We start from the raw sequence: 25,898 nt of genomic DNA, 5'->3' as shown, positions 1-25,898 counted from the left end.
AATAGGTTTATTATCTGAGGAAAATTAAATAGCTGCTCAGTTGTTGGGCTGGGCAGAAATATGCAAAATTGTCTGATAATTTTTATCAGACAATTTTTAAATTTTTTATTTGTATTTACTTGCACTATTTTATATGTTTTATTGTGTTGCACTTTAGGAGGAGCCTCTGACCTAAGATTTTCATTGACATATCTACACTGTAGCTATGTACAAATGAGTTGAAACATCCAATGTTCAGGTGTATGGTCCAAAAGATGTGTCTTAATCTACTGCATATAGACAGATGTGAAATTGTTAATGTAATAAGTATAGTTTGTATGTAGGGAAGGGGGTTAGGGTCTGTGTCAGTGGGGGTCCGTGGCCTTGTTTATTAGGCATGTTGCAGAAGGGAAGAAAGTCTCGGTCCTGGGTTGGAGGGGTTGGCCACAATATTTCCTGCAAGAATATAAGCAACTGTCTGCAATATCTTTATTTTTCCCCTTTTATTGTGACTAATCTTCAATTTTATTAATGCTAAGTTGTTGTGGGTGTAACTATTGGAACTTTGCTTTATGCAACACAATACAGTGCCTTTGCCAAACTACATTTTTGCTGCTAATTGGGCGACTGTGGCTGTGAGGGAGTGCGGTCGTCTTTCAACCAGAAGGTTGTGGGTTCGATCTCAGCCCTTGCAGTCAACATGTCGATGTATCGTTGGGCAAGATACTTAACCCTGAGTTGCTCCCGATGGCATGGCCAACGGTGTGTAAATGTAGGTCCTAGAGTAAGGTACACTGCTCTGTATGAATGGGTGTGAATGGGTGAATGACATGTAGTATGTAAAGCGCTTTGAGGGGTCTTAACAACTGGATAAAGCGCTATATAAGTACAGTCCATTTGACCATTATTTTTTAATATAGTCATTTTTAAAGCTTTTGTTTGTGCAAAACAATATAATTGAATTGAAAGCTGTTAAAAAAATATACAAACACATCATAGATGTTCATAATAAAGTGGTAAATAAAATAAAAACATTTGAAAAATGTGTTTTCAGATGATAAATGCACATTTAATAGATACTTAAATAAAAATAAATATATTTCTTTATCACTCTATTATATATAAAAACAAACAACCCTATTATGACGTGAGCATTTCATAATAATAATCAATGTATCCTATATGTGAATAAAATGAAAACACACTGTTCTCTCCCTTTTGTCCTTTCAAAGCCACCGTACTGTGAGGTCACTATCCAAGATGGCGCTCCCCGTGAGGACTAATATGAAGCATCTCTTCGGATTAATTCACAAGTTTAACTCTTCTAAAAGACTCCTCTGCTCTGCTGCATGCTCGGGAAACAAGGTACGACATAATGTGTTGTTTACGCGATATTTATTTTAGATCAGATGTTGTTGTCACGCAAACTGAACCGTTACTATGGCTCCTGTTTCCACATTGACTGCTGGGACACAGTTTCAGTCAGTTTCTATTTGTTAACAATTTATCTTAATAGAAAAGCATTTGAAACTCGTTATTACGGTGCTTGTCTCCTCGTTCAAACCGAGTGAAGGACATGTAATTTAATTTTAATTTTAATTAAACTATTTGTATCTGTCGTAGTGAGTTTGCCTGTCTGTAAAGCACCATTTCAGCTTTTATTAAATACAAAACAGCTCACAGCAACATTGTTGTGATGTAATGAAGCAGATTGGAAGTAGGCTTTCTTGCATTTTACTGGAGTATTTCCATAAATGCAATTGTATAGTTCTACTCTACTCAGAGACACATATTGTACATACATTTATCTGTCAACTTTAATTACTTGTTTGTTGTACTTGCTTGTATATATGAAAACAGTTATCTCTTGTGTGTCAGATTATGGATTTTGTATATTTAATATATATCAAATGTATTAAATGTTACTACATCAACATTATATCCTTTTCATGAGGTTTCTATTCAAACTTCATTAACCTGTAGCGCACGTTCTTTATTGATCATAGAAAGCTATGAAGATCTGACATTTATCATTAGTCTTGAATTGTTTTTCCCATATCAGATGATTGCTGCTATAAATCAGGAAACATTGATTATTTTGGAATGTATTGCAGTAGGCAACTTTTACAAGAGAGGAGAATCAAGTTATCTGGTGGTCATGTAACAGAAATTCAAACAAAGAATGTGTTAATAGCTGCTGCTGGTGGTGAGTTTAATCAGTTATGGTCAGTTATGTACCCAGAAATCATCACTGGTGCATTCTGGGTGCGGCCCTTCTGTTGAAGAAAACCACACAGAATGAAACTCTGCTCTTTAAAAAACTGGACAGCCTTTCCTTTTGCTGAGTGAGTGTTTTCTGCCCTGCACGTCCTGCGCCCAGCTGGGGTTGGGTGGGAACTCCATTCACATGTTTCTTGGTTTTTATTATGTAAAGTTGGCCAGCAGCAGCAGCAGCAAAATTACATTTTAGGGTCTGCTTTTAGTCGGACAGCAGGAAGTGTTTTCAGAGACTTAAATCAGTTTCTGTCAGCTTTGGTGTGAGTTTCTCAGAATCTGAAAAGTGATTTTTCTTCCTAGAAAGCAGATAAAAGAAAACACTGTTAAACCGAATTCCTAAGGGGAAGGGTATTCTGGGAAATGGAGGAAATCATAAACTAAAGTCGTGGTGAATGTGGTCTCCATTTAAAAACAATAACAACATGCCATCACGTGATTTAAATGTGATCCATTTTGGTTGAGGTTTCTCAAAACCTCAACATTATGATTCATTATTAGCCACATTTTAATGGCTTAATGGTTCCTCTATGAATTTAGATCACACCTTTTTTGGATTATTCTTTTATGGGCATTTCCTTTTGACTCAGACATCATGAATCGCTCATTCTCAACTTTAGCAGCTTTCAGTTGTGCCGTAACCTTTTTTTTCCTTGTCTATATCGAGTTTATTCAATGCCGTTTCCTTTCCTAGTCTGGCCTGTGACATCACATCCTCAGTAGCACCACTCCAGTGTACCTTTTTACTTTTTTAAACACGTCTATAATTCCACTTAGGGTTTCCTATCATTGCACGGCTGTCTACGAGAAGCAAATGGGGTGTTAAGACAAACAACGAGTCCCCCGGCACGAGTAAGAATAACCAGTGTGTTCCAGTACAACATCCATGCTAATTATTGAGCTGTTCTTGCATTACGGTGCAGTTAAAAACCTCAAGCATCTGCACATTGATGAACGAGCTGTAACACAGTATGTAGCTCACTGCCGTCCCGTCTGTGTTTTGTTAAGGCAAAAGTCTCTGGAGAGGCGGGAGAGGTGTGTGACGAGAGGGGAAGTGGGGGGAGGACTCTGAAAGCATCACAGCAGTGCTTCATTACCAGCAATAACATCAGAGATGAAGTGTTGGTTTTCATTTGTTTTAATTTTCTCCAAATGTGGACGGCTGAGTGCAGAAACCAGCGGGCTCACAATGTTTCGAGGTGTGATGTGCGTCAAACTGGAGGGTTTTCTGCCCTGGAAATGTGTTTTAAAAAGTCTCTGAGTCTCAACGGACTGACACAAAGATGAAGTGTGATCTTTGTCAGATGCTTTCAATTTTGAGCGATGTGATAGTGAGACAGCCTTGTCTGTTTTCTTTTAATCTAGTCACCTGTAAGTAAATGTAGGTGATAATGTGCTCCATATCAAATATAACCTGTAGTAATTTGACAATAGCTCATTGCAGTGTGGTCGTTTATTTTTGTTGCACTTCAGCAGATTAAAAGCAGATTTTCATACAGCGAGACATACAGGTGTATGGTTTGGTCTATCATTGAAAACCTGTGGGCCTGTCACAAGAAATACTACTCTTTTTAATAATATAATAATAAGGAAATGTCTAATAAACAACACTATTGAGTTGCATTCTGGGAAATGTATTTAAGTTTTTTTACATGAGTACTAAATTGTCTTTAGGTTTTTGATTTGCCAAAAATAAAACTCACATTAGCTTGAGCCATAACTCCTTACACACATAACTTACAACCTGGAGTAAAGAAAAGTAATATATTACTTTACATGTCACAACACAACAGTTAAATGTTTGCCAATAAAAGTAAGAATGTCATAAATAATAATAATTCTATATTCAGTTAACTATAGTTGGGGCCTGGTTTTATGTTCGTCGTCTAAAATGAACTTTCTGAGAATAGTGATGTCCGTTCCTCTGCCATAGCAAGAGATGTATTTTTGATTTTCTCACTCTTGTAAAATGTGTTCTCTTGTCTTGTATTTAAATGAGTAAAGCTCCTAGACATGGCATAAACATAATCTTTGGAAGACCAGCAAATATTTGGCATCTTGACCAAATATTGGATTAATTAATTAATGATTAATTTCTTAATGTTTGAGGCGCTGCTGAAGTTGTTTAACCTGCGTTTAGCTGTTGCTTTTAATTGAAAGGTGTGTAGGCCCTCTAAACCTCTCTGCCTCCCTTCTGCCGCCCCTCGCCTGTGGTCCCGTTATTGACTGATATCAGTCATGTCAGCCCGGGGCTACAGGAAAGAGGAAGTGACTCTAATTTGCCTCTCTGTTCTCCTCGGCTCCAAATTCACTTACTCGGGTGTCAGCTAAAACCATTATAGCTGCTCCCGCTCCACATGGGAGAGCCTGGCGAGAGCGAGGAAATATGGCCTCCCCTTTGAGGACGTTCATTAACTGCCCTATTTATTTTCAACTGTCAGAAAAAGCCCGATAATTCTCAGCGGTCCCCTCCGTTTAATTAGGTCTGTCATAGTCGCTTTCCAGCCAAACCCCTCACTCAGACGCTTAAAACTATCCCACATGTCAACATATTTCTTTTTTGTATTCATATCTTGCTTAGTTGAATTATAGAATCAGTCTGTAGCTGTGCGACCACAAATCTTAGCAGTTTTCCTGCGTTTGAGTCTTTTCCTGATCCCGGCCTTTTTGCTGAGCCTCTGACACTTTTAATTAAAGCGTACCGAGTATCTGGTTTCGGACCGGGGAAATGACCGGACTCCACCGAGAGGAGCTGCTTGCCTTGAGTGTTACTATAATTACATATCGACACATTTATGAAGTGTTTGCCATTTATTTTTTGCTGTGTTTTTTTTGCCTTATTAGCTCTCCTGTCAGTGATTTGTTTCTTGCAAGTGAATTAAAATGAAATGTGCCTATTGTAAACACAGCAGGAGGAAACAGTGATTTAATGTGACTATTTTAAAGAATTAGCAAGTACACAAGTATAACTAGCATGCATGTGTTTATCTAACAAATTGAGGTTGGCTTTTTCAGCTGCTTTACATGTGGTTAGAGGCACATTGTAGACAAACTGCTCAGTTGAACTTACAGTACAGTTTCTGTTTTAAGTTAGTGGTTCTGTTTTAAGCTCATAAGTCTTAAAAATTAAAATGGCTGTAAAAAAATACAGCTGTTTGTGTATCAGTCTGAGCTGTAACTTGTTGATAATATTGTTGTAGTGTACAGGAGTTTGAGAAAGAAAACACAGGGTCGTCTGCAAACAAGTAGATCTTGCTTAAGTTATGCTTCAACTCGATGCTAAGTCACATGGTCCAGTCAATGCACATAAACTCACCTGTGTCCTAGTTTACATACACTGCGTAATCTTCAGTGTTCAGCAACTTATTTTAATTGGTTAAAACACAGGTTGAATCGACTTGTTCTGTATTACCTTTCCAGTTGCAAACTCCTACTGCTCAGTCATGGACGCGGGAAGGGGGGGTGCTGAGGGGGCCGCAGCACCCCCATCTGCGAGGCTCCACTAGCAACCGCACCCCCAAACGCGGCGCACCTACAGTGTAAGCGCGCCACAGTTTTCTCAGTGCTTTAATGTCTACAAACAAACATTATTTCAAAATCCTTTAGATTCAAGTTTCAGTCTCTATTATTGTTGGCACGAGCTGCGTTTGCCTTATTTTTCGGCCCCTGGAGTTGCGGCACACTCTCAGCAGATAGTCTGTAGAAAATCACATTTCTTTACCTTTTGAGTATTTCAACTTTTAAACCTACATGGAGATTCTTTGAAGCACCTGGAGAACCATCAGTTCTAATGTAATGTTTTATTATGAGCCTTAGTGTCACAGTGTGTAAAGCTTGTACTTCTTAAAGCCCGCGTCACACTGTCCCGAAATTGACAGCAGATGGAAACACGATAAATGAAATTTTCAAATTCGGCTCTGATCGTAACAACATCGGGCCATTCGTGAGGGGCATCTTAAGCCATCGTATGACTGCCGGTGGAGTTTCTCAGGCTCCGGCAGCAACTTCGTGAGCGGTGGCAACATCTTTGGCGTGCCAAAAAATTGCCGAAGGACCTTGCGAAGGTTCATTTTCGTGTTGAATTCGTGTGTCCATTTTGCCCTTCGTAAGGCCATCGTGAGGGCATCTTGTCAAATCGTGTCATCTTGGTCTTTACTTCGTGTGATGTGTAAAGTCTACGACCATATTTTCGTGTGTGGTTCGGGTGCCACCGTGTGGCCTTCTGTAAGCATCGTACGTGCTTCGGCTATTGCTTGGCTGTTGACCAAGTTCGGGGCCATCTTCGTGCAAAATTCACAATTCCATATTTGTGTGTCCATCTGGTGTCAATTTCGGGACAGTGTGACGCGGGCTTCACGTCTTGCACATTCTTATCCTCGTTGACCAAAATTACATAAGCAGGTAATATGACACCATAGTTGATAATATCAGTTGTCAGTGTTTGTCACTTCCTATAAACGAGAGGGGTCATTAAAGCTTCCTGTCTGAGTAGGCAGTGCCCCTCTCGGCTGTATTGAAGTCTGGTTCCTTCAGAAGCTGCAGCCTGTTAGTTCTGGAGCTGCCTCCCCTGCCCGAGTTATTTTTGGAGCGCTGTCGGGCCCTGTCTGCGGGGAGCGCTGTTTTTGAAGGGCCTCCAGTCCCATTAATCAGCCGAGGGACCCCACGGCGCGAGCGGGCCCCGAGCCCTGGCCCGCCACACTGCAGCGTTCTGTTCCTGTACCCCCGCTCTCCGCACAGTGTGAAACTCAGAGGAACCTCATCAATCTCACCTGTCCCACACGTCAACCGCAGATTTAATCAAACGCTCCTTTCGGGCCTTTCCCCTCCGCTCCCCCTACAACACACTCACTGCGAGGAGAAAGAAGAAAGCTGCACAAGTCTTGACTGGAATATAGTCACACTTTTATTTTTTATTTTTAACCTTTTTACCTGCATCTTTCTCCTGATTTATCCAGAAGTCAAATTTCGCCTTTGTATGCTATATATACATACATGTGGTTATATTCACTTTGTTTCAACCTGTGGTGTGCCCCACTTTATCTTAACACACACACACACACACACACACACACACACACACACACACACACACACACACACACACACACACACACACACACACACACTTAGAGGGATAAAGTGGGGGTAAAACACTAAACCCCATTTCCTTTTTGATACCTCACTGAAGTGCAGCTCTGTTGGCCGCCAGCGTTAACAGGTCCCAAAGTGAGAGAAAGACAGAGATGAAGAAAGAAGATACTGAAGAGTGGGCGGAGGTGTGTGTAGGTGCACGTCAGCAGGGTGCCAGTGTTAATGGGGTGCACAGGACAGAGGAGGAACACTGGATCCTGTGTGGAGGACGCCCAGCGGGAGAGCGGCGAAACCCCTGCATCTGTCGAAGCATCTCGGTGCAGCCACGCTCCGATCTGGATCTCTTCCCTGGCGTACAAAGAGCTGATGGTAGTTCACAGCGGGGCGAGCGGCGATGCTCCCAGAGGTGGTTTTTGAAATGTGTTGAAATTGGCGAGGAAAAATGGTGGTGACCGTCGGCTCCGCTCGTCAGCTCCTCGGTGAGAGAGATGTCAGTGGGCCACTCGAGGACTCGCAGGCTCTGATATGATGTATGAGCTCTGCAAAGCAGCCCAGAACACATCTGAGGAGAGAAATCCACTGTTCTGCAAGTCCTAACTCAACCAAAACCAGGGCTGTGATTAATAACAGTGAGCAGAGCGGGGCTGTAGAACATGCTGGAAGCTGCAACCAAAGCAGTAGTCCACAAGGAATTATTTCAATCTCAGGCTCCCTCCAACTATGCTTAATAAATATGTATATAAAGAAAACCACACAAGTATAATGTAATCGGTGTGCAGCAGTTAAATCGTAGGATAAAAATATCTCACTGTTCTCCCCTCACATAGCTTTGTGTCGCCCTTAATGCAGCCATTTGTTATAAGTGACGACAATATGAATCCGAATGAATGTGTTTTTTCTTGGCAAAACCAAGGTTGACTTTGCAGAATAAAAGTATTGATTTTATGATTGATTTAAAATTGAGTTGGGTCTTAAATGAATGTTCTGATGTATGAGATGTGTAGTCGCCGTCAGTGTCGTTGCAAACAAGGCTTGTGAGCCAATCGTAGAACGACATAACTACATGTGGTATCTCAGTGTCGTCGGTGATCCTAGTCTTAGTAGAATAACAGTTTATTTTGAGGGTATTACTAGTTAAACCTCTGTCAAATGTAAGAGTTAACAAACTCCCAATGCGTGGCTTTGTAAATCTGGCAAAAAGACTTCTGTGTTTTATGCATCTTGTCCCAGTGGGGTTTGTCATCGTTATACATTTGTCATTCAGTTTCCAGAAGTGAAAGAGAAATGAATGTTTCCATTGAATCCTGGAGCTAGATTCTCAGTGGTATTGTGGGAAAGTCAGTATTAACGCCAAAAAAAAAAGACAGTGTATTTGTTCTCAAATGTAGTGTAACAGTTGTTTTCCATTTAATAATGCGGTTAGGATCTGGTCTCTTCGTGATGGACTTTTTCTTTCCACCATCTTTGAAATGAACTGTCAAAGTCATATGTACAGAGACTTTCACACCTTGAAGATGTTGATGTAGGCAAAGACCACGACACGTGCGGACGTACATATATGTTTGCACATGACCTCTCTCCCTGTGGAGGTTACCACACCACACACATACACGTACAAGCACAGACAAATGTACACGCATATTCCCCGGAAAGGTATTGCAAGTGTGAAAACATGGCCTTTTAGTGTACGTAACCTTCTAGCTGTTGGCGTTAATGTCACACACACATGGTGCGTAATGGATTAAGCATATGGCAGACGTGGTTGAAGAAAGCTTTCTTCACCTTCGATGCACAGCCTGTCGGAGACAAATATTAAGACAGAACAACCAGCGTTTCCCGCTTTCTCTACGCGTCATTTACGGGCAGAGAGAGGGAGTGAAGAGATGATAGGGGAAGGGTCAATATCTTATATAATAGTTATTATGTCCAATCAAAACGGACAGTATTTAGTTTACATTGAGCTCGTTGCTGAGAATGGAGTCCTGCCTGCTGTAAAATTCAGCAGACATAATTCAGCTTATAATTGACATTTTCAAGTTATGCTTTCCTTGACAATATCGTTCTATCCTCTGATTGGTCTACTTCTTTGGTCCACATCAATATATCTTTTATTGCAGGGGTTCCCAAACTTTTCAACCCGCGACCCCCAAAATAACAGTCGTGTTAAGTGGCGACCCCCTGTCGACGGGGGGGGGGGGGGGACAAGAGAGCCTCGTTGCGGGGAAATTATACAGATGGCTAGTCCGCCCCTGAAAATGTCTATGCAAATGTTATTATTACAATTATTAAAAAAATTAATCAATTTTTCTTTTTTTTCTTTTTTTCCCGTTTTTATTTTGTAATCATCTCGCGACCCCCACTCGGGTTCTCGCGACCCCCCGGGGACAATTTGTCATTACATAGTACACACATTGATGTTTCCCATATGATGAATACTAATGACTTCATGGTCATCTCCTGACATCTTCACTCCGGTGCCAAAGAGGTTGCCATATTTGGATTAGAGTTAAATATCTATCTTTGAAATGTATTTCCAATCAAATTTGGTACAGGTATTCATGTTTCAGTTGATTCATCAAATGACTTTGGTCATCCCCTGCCTTTTCCTTTGATGTCACAAGAGTGCCAACTTTTTGTGGATTTGAGTAAAACTTCCATTAGATTTGTTACAGACATTAATGTCTTCCTAAGGATGAAATGCAATAACTTTTTTAGAACCAGTCGCATTTTATTTTGTACCACAAATGTTTTCTGACCTCATCTGTACTTACATTTTTAGAGGTAATCAGATTTGATTTGCATTCTTAAAACAACATTTAATATGGTCAATAGCAAAAGAACACTAGATGATGATTTCTTATTATTCCTATATTTGCTGTGCAGCATTCTTTACTAACAATAATTGCTTTGCAATATTTGCTGTATCCTCTGTCATCATGCAGTATTTAGTTTACTTCTTTACATAACCTACTTTCACTCCCAAACATTGCAGAGGCCCATGTTTAAAGAGTCTCTCCTCTGACCAGCAGCCCTGGCTGGTGTCTGCTGAAGTGTAGCGTTATGCGTGATAGCTCCATTGCCCAGTGGCTAGTTAGCCGCGGCGTTGACTCTCATTTGACACTCGATTGGCTCAAATGACACCATTACCATGTCTGCATGGCTAATGGCTTCCCCCGGGGGCCGCAGCAGAGGGGGAACATGCGTTTGGCGTGTCAGCTCGAGGTGAGAACACACATGAGCCAGACTCGGGGCCCCGTCCACACCCAAATCTATCCTGACACCTCTTAAGAGGCTCTCAGCATCAATGGCACTCCAGTGCAATTACCCCGTCGGTAATGACATAAGCACCCAGTTCCTTCCTGCCTCTCTCTGGCCGGGCAGCGGCCGGCTCCCTCAGGCCAGTAGATGGAGACTTTGTGGACCACGCTGGCCTCAGAACAGTTGTTATTCGATCCCTTTAGGCTGAGAGATTGAGGAGCTGTGGGCCACGCTGGTAAGAGAGCAGCTGTTATCTGATCTCAGGCTGCGCTGAGTCTGTCCCTCAGTCAGATTGAATGTGATGTAGCTCAGCTAGATGTCAAGATAACCGATTCCTCAGCAGCGACTGAAGATGATATCCTCTGAAAGCTTCAGGTTTGAATGATTAGTTGTGATAACCTTGAAGAGTGCAGCGGGGGAACATATGATCGGCAGTCAGATTCGAGGTGATAACAGAGATCCCATGGGTTTTTTGGGGAGTGCTTCAAAACGTCTCCTGTGTCCAGCTGCTGCTGTTTACAACCCGTTAGCTCATCTCAAACTAAAACAAGTCACACGGAAACAAACTCATCAGGATTGTGGGTCATTATCTTTAAAGGTGATTAAACCACAATATCAACTTAAGATGTTGTCTCAACAAATGTGTTGGATTGCCATCAAAGCCAATATTTATGTCCCCTCAGTTGACTGTGATATCTTTTTTTTAACAACTGACTTTCCATGTAGGGTGTTGAAGAAGTTAAAGGGGCCCTATTCAAAGGTTTTTGTATGTAGTGTCTCCACCTACTATGTGTTGGAGCACTAGCCAATAGTGGTAGTGTTGCATAGTGATGTCACTATGTTACGTACGTAAACAAAGGAGTCCAATCGAGGCGTTTAATGCACATACTGTTTAAAAATAGTTTTATAATCTTAGAAACATCAAATCATGCATCTAATAATAATTTATATTCGGGACATATTGTGCTTAACAATACTTTTATCTTCAACACTACCTGAACTGACAAACCTACCACACAGCCCCCTTTTTGTTTTTTTAAATCCAGAGCAGCATCATTATGGCCGCTCAGTAAACCATTATTTTTAAACCTAATATGTAATTCTACCCGTTATACGTGTGGGTTCATATTATCTATCCTAAATACTCCACCTTCCAACACCCTGATCTCTCACCACCTTCACAGCTGAGAGTCGGAGCAACCGGCCAAGCCTTAGCACCGCACCTCTGCCGGGAACTGAACTCCACGGTGGGCAGGGAAGTGTGCGTCACCCAGGCCTCAAACACTTTGTCTTTCTAACCGCCCAACACAAACACCAAGCCTCTGTCTCTGTGTGTTTCTGCTCTGTCAGAGTCCTAATCTACTGTGTAACGGCTCTGGTGAGGAAGCCCCAGATTTGAGATGCCAGTGGGTTTCACGTCTCATGACAGGTGCCGCTCTGCTTGCCCTCTAATTGTATCTTGTGGAGCTTTGTGCCACAAGCTGTGGTTAAGACTTTGTTCCAGCTGGGCCAATTGAAAGCCAAGGTTCAGCGGAGTGGATCGATGCCCGGAGAAATTTGGCGGTCTGGCGAAACACGAAAGAGAAACACAATGTTTTCCCAACGATACAAACACAACGAGTGATCTTCCTCCTGCCATTTTAGCTCCAGCTCTGTAATAAGGTTCTTATGGGGGTTTTCGTGTTGTATATTATTTCAGTGGTTCTTCTGCCTCCCCTCTCCTCTTCCACTGTCCTCCCCGTTGTGGTCACAGAGGCCTTGGAGTTGGCTGGACGGAGGTTCATTGTTATTGTTGGCCTGCGAGGTGATGCATTCTTCGTGCTGGACGTGTTTGGGGGAGAACAGAGGTGCTAGCCATGGAGTTAGCATCTCTGTAACTCAAGCATGACCGCTGCTGGCCTGCAACCTGTAAAAAGTTTAACACTTACACTCCAGTGTCCGCAGGCGTTCCCACCTTTTCACCTTCACCCTTTCTCTCCTCCTCACCATTTTTCAGACTTTTTTTTTTTCTGTCCCTTATTGTGTGTTCTCTCTTGGCCTGAAGAAGCACTCTGATGTTGTACAGCATTTTAGCACTTCTGTGTTACGTTGTCTCAAAGTCAATGTTTTTTGTGCCGGAAATAAGGAGGAAATGCGACGTCATGTAGTTCTTCATAGCCATACGCTAGCTTTTTACTTCTGTTAAAAACATATATAAATATCAGTGTTTCCCTGAGGTTTACTGCCTTGGCAGGGTGCTGCTCGGGTACCCCCCCAATGATGGCCCGACATTTGTTTTATCCTCTGGAGCAGAGAGAGGAGCTGTGGATTATTGTTATTGATATCATACAGTAACAAAGTATTTGTACATTAAAAAGTAATAAAGTACAGTAATAAAAGAGCACATGCTCAATATGAAAAGTGACCGTAGATAGATTACTTCAGTTGCAATTTGGTGCTATATATAGAGATGTCCCGATTCGATCACGTGATCGGGGATCGGAGCCGATCACGTGATTTTCAAAAGATCGGAATCGGGAGAAAAAAAATCGGGGATCGGGATTTTTTTTTTTTCTTCTTTTTTTTTTAAATACTTTTTTTAAATGTTGTATTCAATGTTACAAAACAAAAATGACCATGTTCAAGTCTTAAAGTCATCCTGAGGCCTTAGTTTTGGTTTCAAATGACTCAACATCATGTATGTGTTGTTTCTTTGGGGCTTGTTTTCATAGACCTGGTTGCTTATTTCTCTCAAATCTGGCAACAGAGTGGGCAGGGCGCAGTGTCTAATTGTAGCAGTAAGCTAACGAGTACTGAAAGCTTTATTTTGTTTGGATCCAATGCTGCACAACTGAACTGATCCAATGCTGCTGTGAAAGAAAGAAGCTATATCCGTGTTGGATAGAATATCCAATTTAAATAAAATAATAACCTTAAGGGACAACTTGAATGCTTTTTTTTTTCTCTTAATGCATTGCATAAAGATCGGATCGGGAAAAATCGGTATCGGCAAATTGTCAAAATCAAATGATCGGAATCGGATCGGGAGCAAAAAAAGGTGATCGGGACATCCCTAGCTATATATATATTTAAAAACAAAACAAAAACAAAAACACCTTGAATTTCAGGTGGGGCTCCGTTGGCAGGGCGCAGCGCCCCGCCAAGACAATGCTAGGGGAAACACTGAATATGGCATCACTACTGCATACTACAGTGTAAAGAGAATCTGTTAAAAGTCAAAGTCCTGCATTCAGGGACATTTTTATTTATTGTCCTTATGATTTAATTTTCAAACAACAAATATGGAAGCAGTTTAATAATGTCCCTGCTTTGATGGTTTTAGTATAGTGTCTGATGGTCGCTTATACATTGTGTGTAATAGCTAAACATCACTCATCCTGTTGTTAAGGTTACTTCTATAAACAAATATCTTTAACAAAGACTGGTAAACACCTGAACTTTTGAAAGAACATTCATCTGTTTAAAACTTATATATCAATATTCCAATGACTTGTATATCGACTATTCTGCACTATTTCTACTATATTCTATTTGATTTACTTTCACTATCATCTGTTTTATTGTGTCGCGCTGTTGGAGGAGCGTGTGACCTAAGATGTTCATTATCATAACTACACTGTATCTATCTACACACGACAATAAAAGCAAATAAAGATCTTCCCCTTCTTCTCCAGGAGCCTGCAGGAGGGGGCCGTGTGTTCTCGGGGATCCAGCCCACCGGGGTCCCCCACCTGGGGAACTACCTGGGGGCTCTGGAGAACTGGGTGTCCCTGCAGAGCCAGTTCCCCTCCGTGCTCTACAGCATCGTGGATCTGCACTCCATCACTCAGCCTCAGGACCCGGCTCAGCTGCGCAGCAACATCCTGGACATGGCCGCCAGTCTGCTGGCCTGCGGCATCGACCCGGAGAGAGCCGTGCTCTTCCAGCAGTCTCAGGTGAGCGGGGGGGGGGGGGGGGGTCTGTTGTTTTAATACAGTGGTGCAGGAATGACTAGTTGTAGACCCAGAAGTTGGCATTGCAAGGAATCCATAGAAAGATTGTAATAATAATAATAATAATAATCTGTATTTGTATAGCACCTTTTCATACAATAAGTGCAGTTCAAAGTTCTTTACATAGACATTTCACTGAAAATGTATATCACACAGAATAGAGTTACCAGTCAAATAAAAACAAACTAAAAATAGCATATAGTAGACATGTAAAAAATACATTTAGATTAAAGGTACAACGATGACATTGTGCATTAAAAGGAGGATAGTGTCAATTCAAACCACACACACAGGTGCACCGCAATGCATTGAGAAAGTGCAGCAGAGAGCAGGAGTTGGCTTCCTAAAAGGCTCAATTGTACAAACGTGATTTGAGTTTTTTCTTTTTGATAGTGAGAATGAAACCTCTTATTTAGCAGGATACAAATTCCAAATGTTACCATGACTTTTACGGTTTTCAAAGAAACAGGCCTTCGATGACCATGTACTGCTAATGTGCTTTGATAGTTATGAGGTCATGTGTGGCTGAACATTCAGTTTCAATGAGTTGTATTTATCTGCTGTGTTTCATTACAAGATGAGATTGTGTTATGCATGTTAAAGTCCTTTCTGTTGCTACATTGGAAAAGTCAAGTAGATAATCAGCCGAATAGAAACTGTTAGCATTTACTGTGCATTGTACAATGTCAATCTTTTTAACACATATGCTAAAGTAAGGTGTCGTTTGATTGCATATCAATTGCAAACTTCAAGAGAGTAATGTATCGTTATTGCCTGACATGTTTCTGCACACACATATATTTCATGTCGGCACATTTACTTCACATGTTGCTGTTAAACAAAACATTAGCATGATAAATACACTTGTGGGCTCATGTGCAAGTTTGTTAGTACAGTACTCTCTTCACTTCTTTTAGAAATCAGATGTTATGTTATTTACGAGTTTGGCAGGTAGTCAGTTGGACATCGTTCACTGTTTATTTTCCTGCTGACATGTTTACCTGCCGAAGAGTGAGCCAGTCAACCCCAGAAACGCTGATTTAATCGCTCCTGATTCTTATCTCCACTGTTTGCAGAGGCTATAAAAACACATGCCTCAATAACCCGGCATTAAATCTGGCTTTGGCCACATAAATAAAAGGAGAAGCGAATGACAGTCTTAACATTTGAAGCACTTCAGCAGATGAAAGATGTCACGTCTAAATTCACAGAGAGAAATCAGAACAGCTGTTTGTTCCTTCCTTCGATACTGCGCTTTCTTTTCTTAACCACATGTTTAGAAGCTGAAGTGTGTGTGAGAGAGTGTGTGTGAGTTCAATCCATCTGTGTATCTGTCCACACACACACACACACACACACACACACACACACACACACACACACACACACACACACACACACACACACACACACACACACACACACACACACACACACACACACACACACACACACACACACACAGTCCTATTTTTATTCCCGTTTAGCTTGATGCCACATAACTTGGCAGCGCTGAGACCTTCCTGTTGAGCACGCCTGCTCCACGTGTAAAAACAAAACAACTGCCCAAACAAATACTCCACTTCATTGAAGAAAGAAAAATGTGGTTGTGAAGTGAAGTCAGTGGTATCAAAAAGGAAGGGAATGAACCGGCACATCCTCAGTTCCTCTGGTGTTTATCGAAGTATTGAGAAGGAAAGTGGATTTACGGCACAGGTCCAACTTTTAGCTGTTCTCTCAAATGCCTTCTTTAGAGGATCTGTTTCCGTTCCTGCTTAATAGAAATCAGTGCGATGTCCATATGATCCGTATCATTAGCATATCTACGATTGTGTTGCATTCCTGCCTTGCAGCATGAATGGAGACCCTGTCCTTCCTCAGCTTTTGAATACGTTTTATTGCACCTTAAACCATATCCAAAGCCTATTTCTGCGCTGTCACTCACATCTGTCCCATCTCTTGTCTGTCTGCAGGGTGTAATGAACACGACCACCTGCATTTACACCCCAAATCCTGCTTTATGTCACGCTGCCCACAATGCTTTTCAAGAGACGAGAGAAAGAGCCAGTGAAGGCAATGTAGCCACCGTCCATAAACTTTAATTTGCATGATGTTACACACACACACACACACACACACACACACACACACACACACACACACACACACACACACACACACACACACACACACACACACACACACACACACACACACACACACACACACACTTATTTATTCGACCACATGTTAATTCAAACTAACTTATTATTTAAAATCATCACTATAAAACAAACACACCTGATAAAAGCAGACGATGAAACGATGATGGCTCGAGTTTAAGTGTACCGATGATCATAAGATACTTAAATTAATAACCCACAAAGTGACCAAATCTGATCCTGGCTGGTTTCCTGTGGATGTTATTCACTAATTCTTACTACTATTTGTGTATTTAATGTATTTATAAACTGTAAATATGTATGTTAATGTATTGTAAGAGTGTACTTTTGTTGACACTTGTTAAGATCAGTGTAGATATCTCGGGCAGCTCCAGTCTTTCACTAGATTAATAAAAGCTAAATGAATCAGTGAACATGATGAGGCGCATAATAATCTATTATTTCTAATTGAGATGACAGTAGACACAGATGTGACCAGGTGTGAGGAGTGGAGAGAAGAAGCAGTTCTCCTCTCTGCCACTCGGAGGCGCTACAGAGTCACCCTCCTCCTGTCACACACCCCTCACCCATTCATCTGCTTGTCTAATCTGACTGCTCCATCATTTCTTCCACTTATTTTCCTATGCTGCTCTGAGGTTACGAGGTACTAAATAAAGTTCGACATAGAGTACATGTGTCCATTTCTAAATATGCATGGATGGTGTTAATTGCCTATTGTTTAAAATTAGTATTATATTTTAACACGTATGCACTTTCCTTAATCCATCCCTACATAGACCAACATTAATAATAGAAATGCCAAATAAAAACTGCACACTACAGCAGCAGCAACAATAACAATGTAGTCCTTATACGTGAAAATCAGATGGCAGGGTGCAATGTTTATCTGGTTTTCTTTAGTAACAACATGAATTACTGGATCCATATTTCACAGGAATAGGTTTTATACGAATATGAGTTCCCGATTGATGAGACAAAACATTTGCAGGTGCTTGTGATTTACTTACACTCCGATAAAGAAGAAGTTCTCGTAGACCTGAGACCTATAGAGCAAGACATATGAACACATGAACGGTGAAAATGGTTAATAATCCAAGATGAACTAAAACAGAATCACACTTTACCATATGGTCTAGTGTAATCAAGTTATAGCAGCTTATAATAATAATAATAATAATAATAATAATAATAATAATAATAATACCCCCCCCCCGCAGGTGTCGGAGCACGCTGAGCTCTCCTGGATCCTCGGCTGTCTGACCTCCATGCCCCGCCTCCGACACCTGCCGCAGTGGAAGGTCAGACTCTGCACACACTCACAAATAAACAAACTCAAAAGGATTACATTTGAGCATGCAGTATGTAGCAAAGTACAACTTCTGAAGGTAACTGCACTTACTAAATAATGACCTGAAACTACTCTCTGTCTTGTGTATTAATGACTTTTCTCACTTGCTTCCATCCAAAGCTACTAAAACATCTGCATATACAGCAGATTTAAACATCAATTAATACAACTCAGAAATTCAACATTTATGAAAATACTTGTTTTCCAAAGTGTATTTTTCATTTCCTAATGCCTTGCTTGGAAATATTGGGGGTATCAGAAAAAGCTACTATACAACTTTAACCCCTTAGTCTCCAGCCTTGAGATATATATATATATCGAAGCGGCTTAATTATGCTTTGCTTTACAGATGAAAAACCTATATATTAAAACTGTTTCTTCCCTTCAAATTGTATAGACTGTCATCATGGAGAGATAATGCCAAGTAATATTTTGAATGGGTTGATGTGAAATGCAATCAGTCCAACCCTAATATCCAGTTCCTCGATGCGGTTGGATCTGTTTCTGACTAACTGCTTCCTCAACTGGAGATGAAAAGTATTTATTTCATAGCTCAATGAAATACTAACTAGCTTTTGATTTCTGTGAAAGCAATGTTTAAGCCAAATCAAACAATCTGAAGATGACGTTTGTTTCTTTTACAGCCAATAACATAAACTGTGATTATTATTCATATTATATTTCTACAAAGGTTGGACCCCCTCTATCTTCCTTAACATACCATGCTGATTTAATTATCACTTCAGATGTGCTTGACTTCGGATTAAACGTTGTAAAAGAACAACACCTTTTCAACTCTTATCTGAATTCCCAGCATTTATCAAACATCCCTATTGCATTACAATTACAGTGATATCCCCCAGCCACATTTAGTATAATAAAAACCAAGTGAGAGGGTCAGCAGTTCCTGTTTCTAAGTAGAAAACTCCTTTTGGTTTTCCCCACACATGGGCTGATGTTGAACACGCTGTAAAATGTCACGTCAACTCATCCGTACCAGTTTGTCTGAGAATCGATGAGGCGAAAAAGTGAAAATGTCTATTTCCATGGCAATGAAACAAATCAACTTGAGTCAGTCTTTCCCCGCTGCCGCTCTTGTATTTTTTATTATTTAATTTCCCGTCTGCATATTGAACTTGCTTCTTTATTCCCTTCCTCTGCGTTCTCCTTAGATGAAGAGCAAACAGAAGAATGAGGGCAGTGTCGGTCTCTTCACGTATCCCGTCCTCCAGGCTGCAGACATTCTCCTCTACAAGTGAGACGTGTGTGTGTGTGTGTGTGTGTGTGTGTGTGTGTGTGTGTGTGTGTGTGTGTGTGTGTGTGTGTGTGTGTGTGTGTGTGTGTGTGTGTGTGTGTGTGTGTGTGTGTGTGTGTGTGTGTGTGTGTGTGTGTGTGTGTGTGTGTGTGTGTGTGTGTGTGTGTGTGTGTGTGTGTGTGTGTGTGTGTGTGTGTGTGTGTGTGTGTGTGTGTGTGTGTGTGTGTGTGTGTGTGTGTGTGTGTGTGTGTGTGTGTGTGTGTGTGTGTGTGTGTGTGTGTGTGTGTGTGTGTTGTTCAGAGAACTCGGGGTCTCTGAAGAACGTGACCTGCAGCTGCATTGAGAATCATGGTGTGTTTAGCTCCGTTAACGAAGCCGTTTCATCTTTTCTCCGTACAAAGAAGGCCTTCTCTTTGCGTGTTTCATTTATTCTTAAACATCCATATATTCCAGACTTTCAGACTCCAGGAAATCCGAGAAATCATTTTCTTCCCTCGTCAATAAAAATGTTGTTTTCCATGATCTATATTCCCCCTAGAAATGGATGCAACCCTTTGCTTTCCATGCAGATTTATTTGCCCGTTATGCAGACATTTTTATTGTTGGATTACACACACATGTGGGACCGTCCGGTTCAGAACCAGATTGTTTTAAAATGCCAAATTCCTTTCATGATTATCCATCCACTGTATGGGTTGTGGGAAGAAATCTAACTCACGGATATCCCCAAATGTGGACAAACGCCAACAAAAATTAACCACACAAATATTTTTTAATTAAGTGATATGAGTCCGCCCTTAATATATAACAAATGCAGTAAGACAAGCTGGCTTACTGTGGTTTGGAGAGAAAGCGCCTGGTGATGAGTTGGTGATCGCTTGTTGTTTGGATTATTTTACGCCGTTGTTTCCACAATAATAAAGAAAAACCAAGCTGCAAATATTTCTCCTCCGTGCTTTCTATTCGAACCATCTAACATAGAAGGCTTAATATCCTGCGTAGTAAGTAAAGACAGCAAGAAGCAACCCATCTATTACGCTTTCTGGATTGTATTAAAAACGATATTAATGGTTTACTTCCTCCCGGTGACAGTTCCAAAGATCCGACCTTGAGCTCCAGCAGAGTCTCCGATCCGCGCTCACATCAGGTTGTGTTTTTTATTTGTCTCTCCTGTGCAGTCAGTGTTTGATGAAGCTCACGTTGTGTCTGGTCTTCGCCTCTCAGGTCGACTCACGTGCCCGTCGGAGAGGATCAGGTCCAACATCTGGAGCTGGCGCAGGATCTCGCTCGGATCTTCAACAACCGCTACGGAGATCTGTTCCCCGAACCCGCAGCGCTGCTCAGTGAGGACACACTCCGACACACACTCCTGCACACACTCCTACACACACATTTACAGGCTTAACGGCACACACACACACACACACTCCGTTATATCACTGTTTGCTAATGGTTTTTTTGCCGGAGCTCAGTAGCTTTCACTTTTTATTTTTAGATGTGAAAAGTATTCAGTAGTTTTATTTCTTTCTTGTTTCTGTGGAGAGGAAATAAAAACATTTGAATAGTGTTCCATAATTCATCACAGCTCATTAAACTCCTTTGAAAGAAATCCCAGTCTTAGGAGCTTTTAAAAATAGATATCAAACCTTTTATATTGCACATATTTATGGAGAGAGTGCGACAGGTATTTATGGTTAAATCTCCGTCTTTTTAAAAATCCTTTTAGTTTAAAAACGAGTCCTTGAAGCACTTTTCTTTCTTAAACAATTCTCCTTGCAAAAACTATTTTCATAATCTCCCAATGCAGTTAGAATATGTCAAGAAGTTTTATTAGAAATCAGTTATTTTCTAAGAATGAGAGTGTGTCTTGAAACAAGCACGAAGTGAGCACTTTGCAAGAATGAAAGCCGTAACAATCTAGAAGATACTTTTACTTTTAGCTGAGCAGATTACAGCGTGTTTTTTTTTGTTCTTCTGTAAATACAAGAGACTGACGCCATTGATTTCCGTCAGGCCCTGTTTGAGCAGCTGGAAACATCTGGATGATGATGCTATCCGAGCTTGTCCAGCAGACAAACAGCGATGAGCAAAACAACACATTTAGGCATTATAGCCTTTATTAGATAGCGCTAACAGTCGAGATGTGAAAAGGAAACGAGGCAGGTGAACGGTGAGAGCGATGGGAGAGGTCACCGGAGAGATTTGAACCGAGTACGTCGGGGTTATATTAAACTCTTATGCTACAGAAACGCCCCTTTATCTACTTATTGACATATCATATCCCCAAAGAAAGATTCTAGAATGAACATTTCTCAGAAGTAAAGTAGTCTGCTGTTTTTTTTGAAAGATGCAAAAACTACAATATCTGATTTGTATTATTTCTTCCAATATGTTTCCTGCTCCTTCATGCCTCGCTCTCTGTGTTCAGTGATGCTCACAGAGTTCCTTCTACTTTCATTTCCTCACATGATAAGATTTATCTTAGCAGCATTTTGCTATTTCTTGGATAGTGATGAAAGCTTTCATTTCCTCTGCCTCAGCAACTGGGAATAATCTGTGGAACAACTTTTAAAGGGGGAACTCGTATTTCTTTTTATTTCTATGCTTAACGCCCCTGTCACACTGTCCCGAAATTGACACCCGATGGACACACGAATATGGAATTGTGAATTTCGGATGGCCCCGAACCACACGAAGGCAACATTTACATTACATTTAAGAAATACAACTGCAACGAAAGTAACAAAAACAATTATGTTAAAGTATTATGATACTGTACTGATATCTTCAGACTTTGTTCTTTACTTTATCCGTCTTTATATGTAGAAGATATTAAGTTTTCTCCGTCATGTTGTTTCCATAGCAACAACAACTTCCTCGCCTTCAAAATAATATATTATATCCTTTTTAGTTTCACAGAACACAAATTGGGTTATTTACATAATATGTTTAATGATTTTGTTATGCAATAAAACAACCTGATGGACACACGATAAAGGAAATGTTCAAATTCGGCTCTGATCGTAACAACATCGGGCCATTCGTGAGGGCATCTTAAGCCATCTTTGGCATGCCAAAGATTTTGCCACCGCTCCCGAAGTTGCTGCCGGAGCCTGAGAAACTCCACCGGCGGTCATACGATGGCTTAAGATGCCCTCACGAATGGCCCGATGTTGTTACGATCAGAGCCGAATTTGAACATTTCCTTAATCGTGTGTCCATCGGGTGTCAATTTCGGGACAGTGTGAATTTAGTGTGCTGCCGTTTTGGCCACGTCTCCCGTTGCAAATTATATATGTTTCCTTGTTAAATAGTGGTCAAATTTTAAAATGAGACTTTCAGGGAAAATATTAGGCCGTCCAGAAAAGATGTATCACACAATATGACGTTATTACAGTTTGACTTTGGAAAAGATTACTGTGTGTTTTCCAGTATGTTCTCACCGTTTACACACACATGGCTAACATGCCCCTCGCCCTGTTTCATCCTCACTGATGATCAGCATCATAAAAGCACAAGATGGAGTCACTCATGTGTGCAGCGCAGCTTTGATTAAAGAAATATTTTCATCCACTTGTATCAGAATAATAAAGTGATAATGGATGTCCTCAAGATGACTTCAGGGAAGGGGGTTTCGTGTGTGTCATAGTGTGTGTGTGTGTGTGAGTGTGTCATAGTGTGTGTGTGTGTGTGTGTGTGTGTGTGTGTGAGTGTGTGTGGTTCAAACTAGCAGATCCTGTCTTCATGTTCTGTTCTTCCAAGTTGCCAATCACCATCTTCCCTTTGAAACCAACCCAAAGACCTTTTTAATCCTCCTGAAGTAAGGACGTCTCACGGGGGACAAACAGGATGTGGCACATGGGAAGGATGTGGACTTCTGTTATGGGATAGAATAATAGATGGAGCTTGCAAGATGGCGGAAGGACGTGGGATGATAAATAAGAGAGGAAAGGAAATCCCTGATCTCCCAGTCTGCACATCACTTCACACCGAGAGACGTCTGCTGCACACACACACACACACACACACACACACACACACACACACACACACACACACACACACACACACACACACACACACAATCAATCAGCGTCTACATTGGCTGCGTTTCACTTGATGAACCACGAGGCGTTTCACATCTTAACTTAAAGAATTGACCGAAATCCATCAGTAGATATTAAAAATGTACTTATTTATTTTCATTCTTTTATGTATTGCACATGTGTCCGTCCTGGGAGAGCGATCCTTTTAGACGTTTCTCTTCCTAAAGATTTTTCGGGGGGGGGGGGGGTTTTCCTCGTGCGCTGTAACGGTCCAAGGACAGAGTCATATGTTATATATTGTACAGATTGTAAAACAAATGGACTTGACTAGTTCCCAAGGAAATGTCTTTACAGAGTCAATGAACGAGTGCTTGAACAAATTCTCCCTAAACAATACGTTTGTTTACTGGAGATCTATTCACAATTACAATGTACAAAATACAATAACATCCAAATGCTTACACGTTCATTTGGGTTTCCCTTCAGTTATTATTGTACTCTCGTTAAGTTAGGAATGCTTTGTGGACTTTCTTTTGGCTAAACGCAGGCCTCCCTGCCCTCTGATTGGTGGAGGTTGTTGTCAGGGTTACATGCAATCTGAGGAGATGATTTGCTGACACTCTACAGAGCTCTGAATCGACATCTTGTTTTTGATTTACAATTAATATTCCTATAAGATGCACATACAAAAGGATGTAGGATTCTACTTATTTGTATTATTAACTAAAATGTTTTTCCCTCACTCTGATTCTTACAGCTGAGTTTTGTGATTTGAATAGATAAACAACGTACACGACTTAGAAGGATATTTGCAATCTGTCAAACTTAACCGGTGGTTTTGTATATTGTATTATTTCAGGATGGCTCAAGGAAGACTGGAGGCAGGAGCGAATTATTTTGGGCGTTAACTTGCAAGAAAAGGCTTCAGACATCCAATACAATCTCTTGATATAGTCACAGATATTACACCATTCACTTATTGACTCTTAACCTGTTTTTAGACAGTTTGGTCATCATGGTCTGTGGTGCACGTGCTGAAGACCCAGATACAAAATGTTTACTAAATACAAGATATCGACATACATTTATAAACTATAGTAGACGTCTTGCTTTGAAGTTAATATATTGTGTTTAATATTATTTTTCTCATCCTACTAACACATTTCCTGATCTGATCTCCTCCTTCAGGCTCTACACGAAAGGTCAAATCCCTCCGCGACCCTTCAGTCAAAATGTCCAAATCTGACCCGCACGCCATGGCGACCATCAGCCTCACGGACTCTTCGGACGACATCGCCCTCAAGCTGCGTCGCGCCGTCACCGACTTCAACTCGGAGGTGACCTTCGACCCGGAGACGCGGCCCGGCGTGTCCAACCTGGTGACGATGCACGCTGCCATGGCGATGATCGGCGTGGAGGAGGCGGTGTCTCAGGCCGCCGGGCTGGACACGGGGGCTTATAAGAGGCTGGTGACTGAGGCGGTGATCCAGAGGGTTACACCAATCAGAGAGGAGATCCAGAGGCTAAGGGCGGATCCCCAACACCTGGAGGGGGTGCTGCGGGAGGGGGGCTGCCGGGCGCGAGAGTTAGCTGCACCCGTCCTGAGGGAGGTCCGGCAGAGGGTGGGCTTCTCCTGAGAGGAGCTGGGAGAATAGAGCTGGGTTTAAACTGCAGGATGGACTCAGATCTGCTGCTGACATCACGTTGTATTCCTGTGACAAATATCAAGACACAATACATGGACACCAAACATTTAACATAACAACAATCAGTGAGAGAAAAGCTGCTCAAAGAGCCTTCAGCGTGCATCTGATCTGGGATCAGCTCTGTGTTTACTGTGAGGATTGACTGGAGCACAAAGGATGCTTCAGTCTGACTTGAGAGCTGGGTCTAAACTGCATGATGGACTCAGATCTGCTGCTGCTGCTGACATCAAGTTGTATTCCTGTGACTGTTAACATCTCCAGGATGTTCAAGGCTGGAACTCATGAGAGCAACATGTGGTGGAAGCGAAGTGGAAAGGACTCAAACGTCATGACTTGAAACTGATTTGCTGGTGATATTTTGCCCTCTATGTTTGTCTTCTTTCTTTGTCTCATTTAAATGAACGAGGGGGGAACGTAGTTTAAAGCAATGCTAATGTTGGTCTTCTCCATCCAAACAAGACAACATGTCTCTTTTTGTTTCTGCACATGTACACGTCTTTTTAAGACTCTGCTACTTATTTATCTAATTGTCTTTGGAGTTTTAAATGTATGTGTTTTCCAGAATACCACATGCTATTCTTTACAGTATCTTGTCTTTATGCTTCTTGATGCTAACGGCTCTCAGCCAATCTGCCGTGCCACTAAAATCTAGGAAACTTTAGAACAATATATTCAAAGACGTAACTTATATAGTCATACAGGTCTTGAACAGTGTCCGTCATGCACAACAGAGAGGTTAAATAAAAACCAATGATAAATGAGTGAA

At 41.3% G+C, this 25,898-nt stretch overlaps 1 protein-coding gene across 2 annotated transcripts; it reads left to right on the top strand.

The window, feature by feature from the left end:
- The first annotated feature begins 1,215 nt into the window (after window positions 1–1,215).
- On the top strand, window positions 1,216–25,898 carry wars2 (tryptophanyl tRNA synthetase 2, mitochondrial). Of its 2 annotated transcripts, none has more exons than XM_079664008.1 (6): window positions 1,216–1,344; window positions 14,277–14,537; window positions 17,995–18,075; window positions 19,298–19,380; window positions 20,605–20,723; window positions 24,615–25,898. In XM_079664008.1, the coding sequence occupies exons 1-6, from the start codon at window positions 1,240–1,242 to the stop codon at window positions 25,061–25,063; spliced, it is 1,098 nt and encodes a 365-aa protein (XP_079520134.1). In that variant the 5' UTR covers window positions 1,216–1,239; the 3' UTR covers window positions 25,064–25,898. The 2 variants fall into 2 exon arrangements, with proteins under 2 accessions (XP_079520134.1, XP_079520135.1); XM_079664009.1 differs by having other exon boundaries at window positions 23,202–24,652.

The sequence above is a fragment of the Notothenia rossii genome (assembly GCF_949606895.1).
Source record: "Notothenia rossii genome assembly, chromosome: 2".
Lineage (NCBI taxonomy): Eukaryota > Metazoa > Chordata > Actinopteri > Perciformes > Nototheniidae > Notothenia > Notothenia rossii.
Note: the sequence above shows the minus strand (reverse complement) of the source record. Positions and strands in the feature narration are given on the sequence as shown.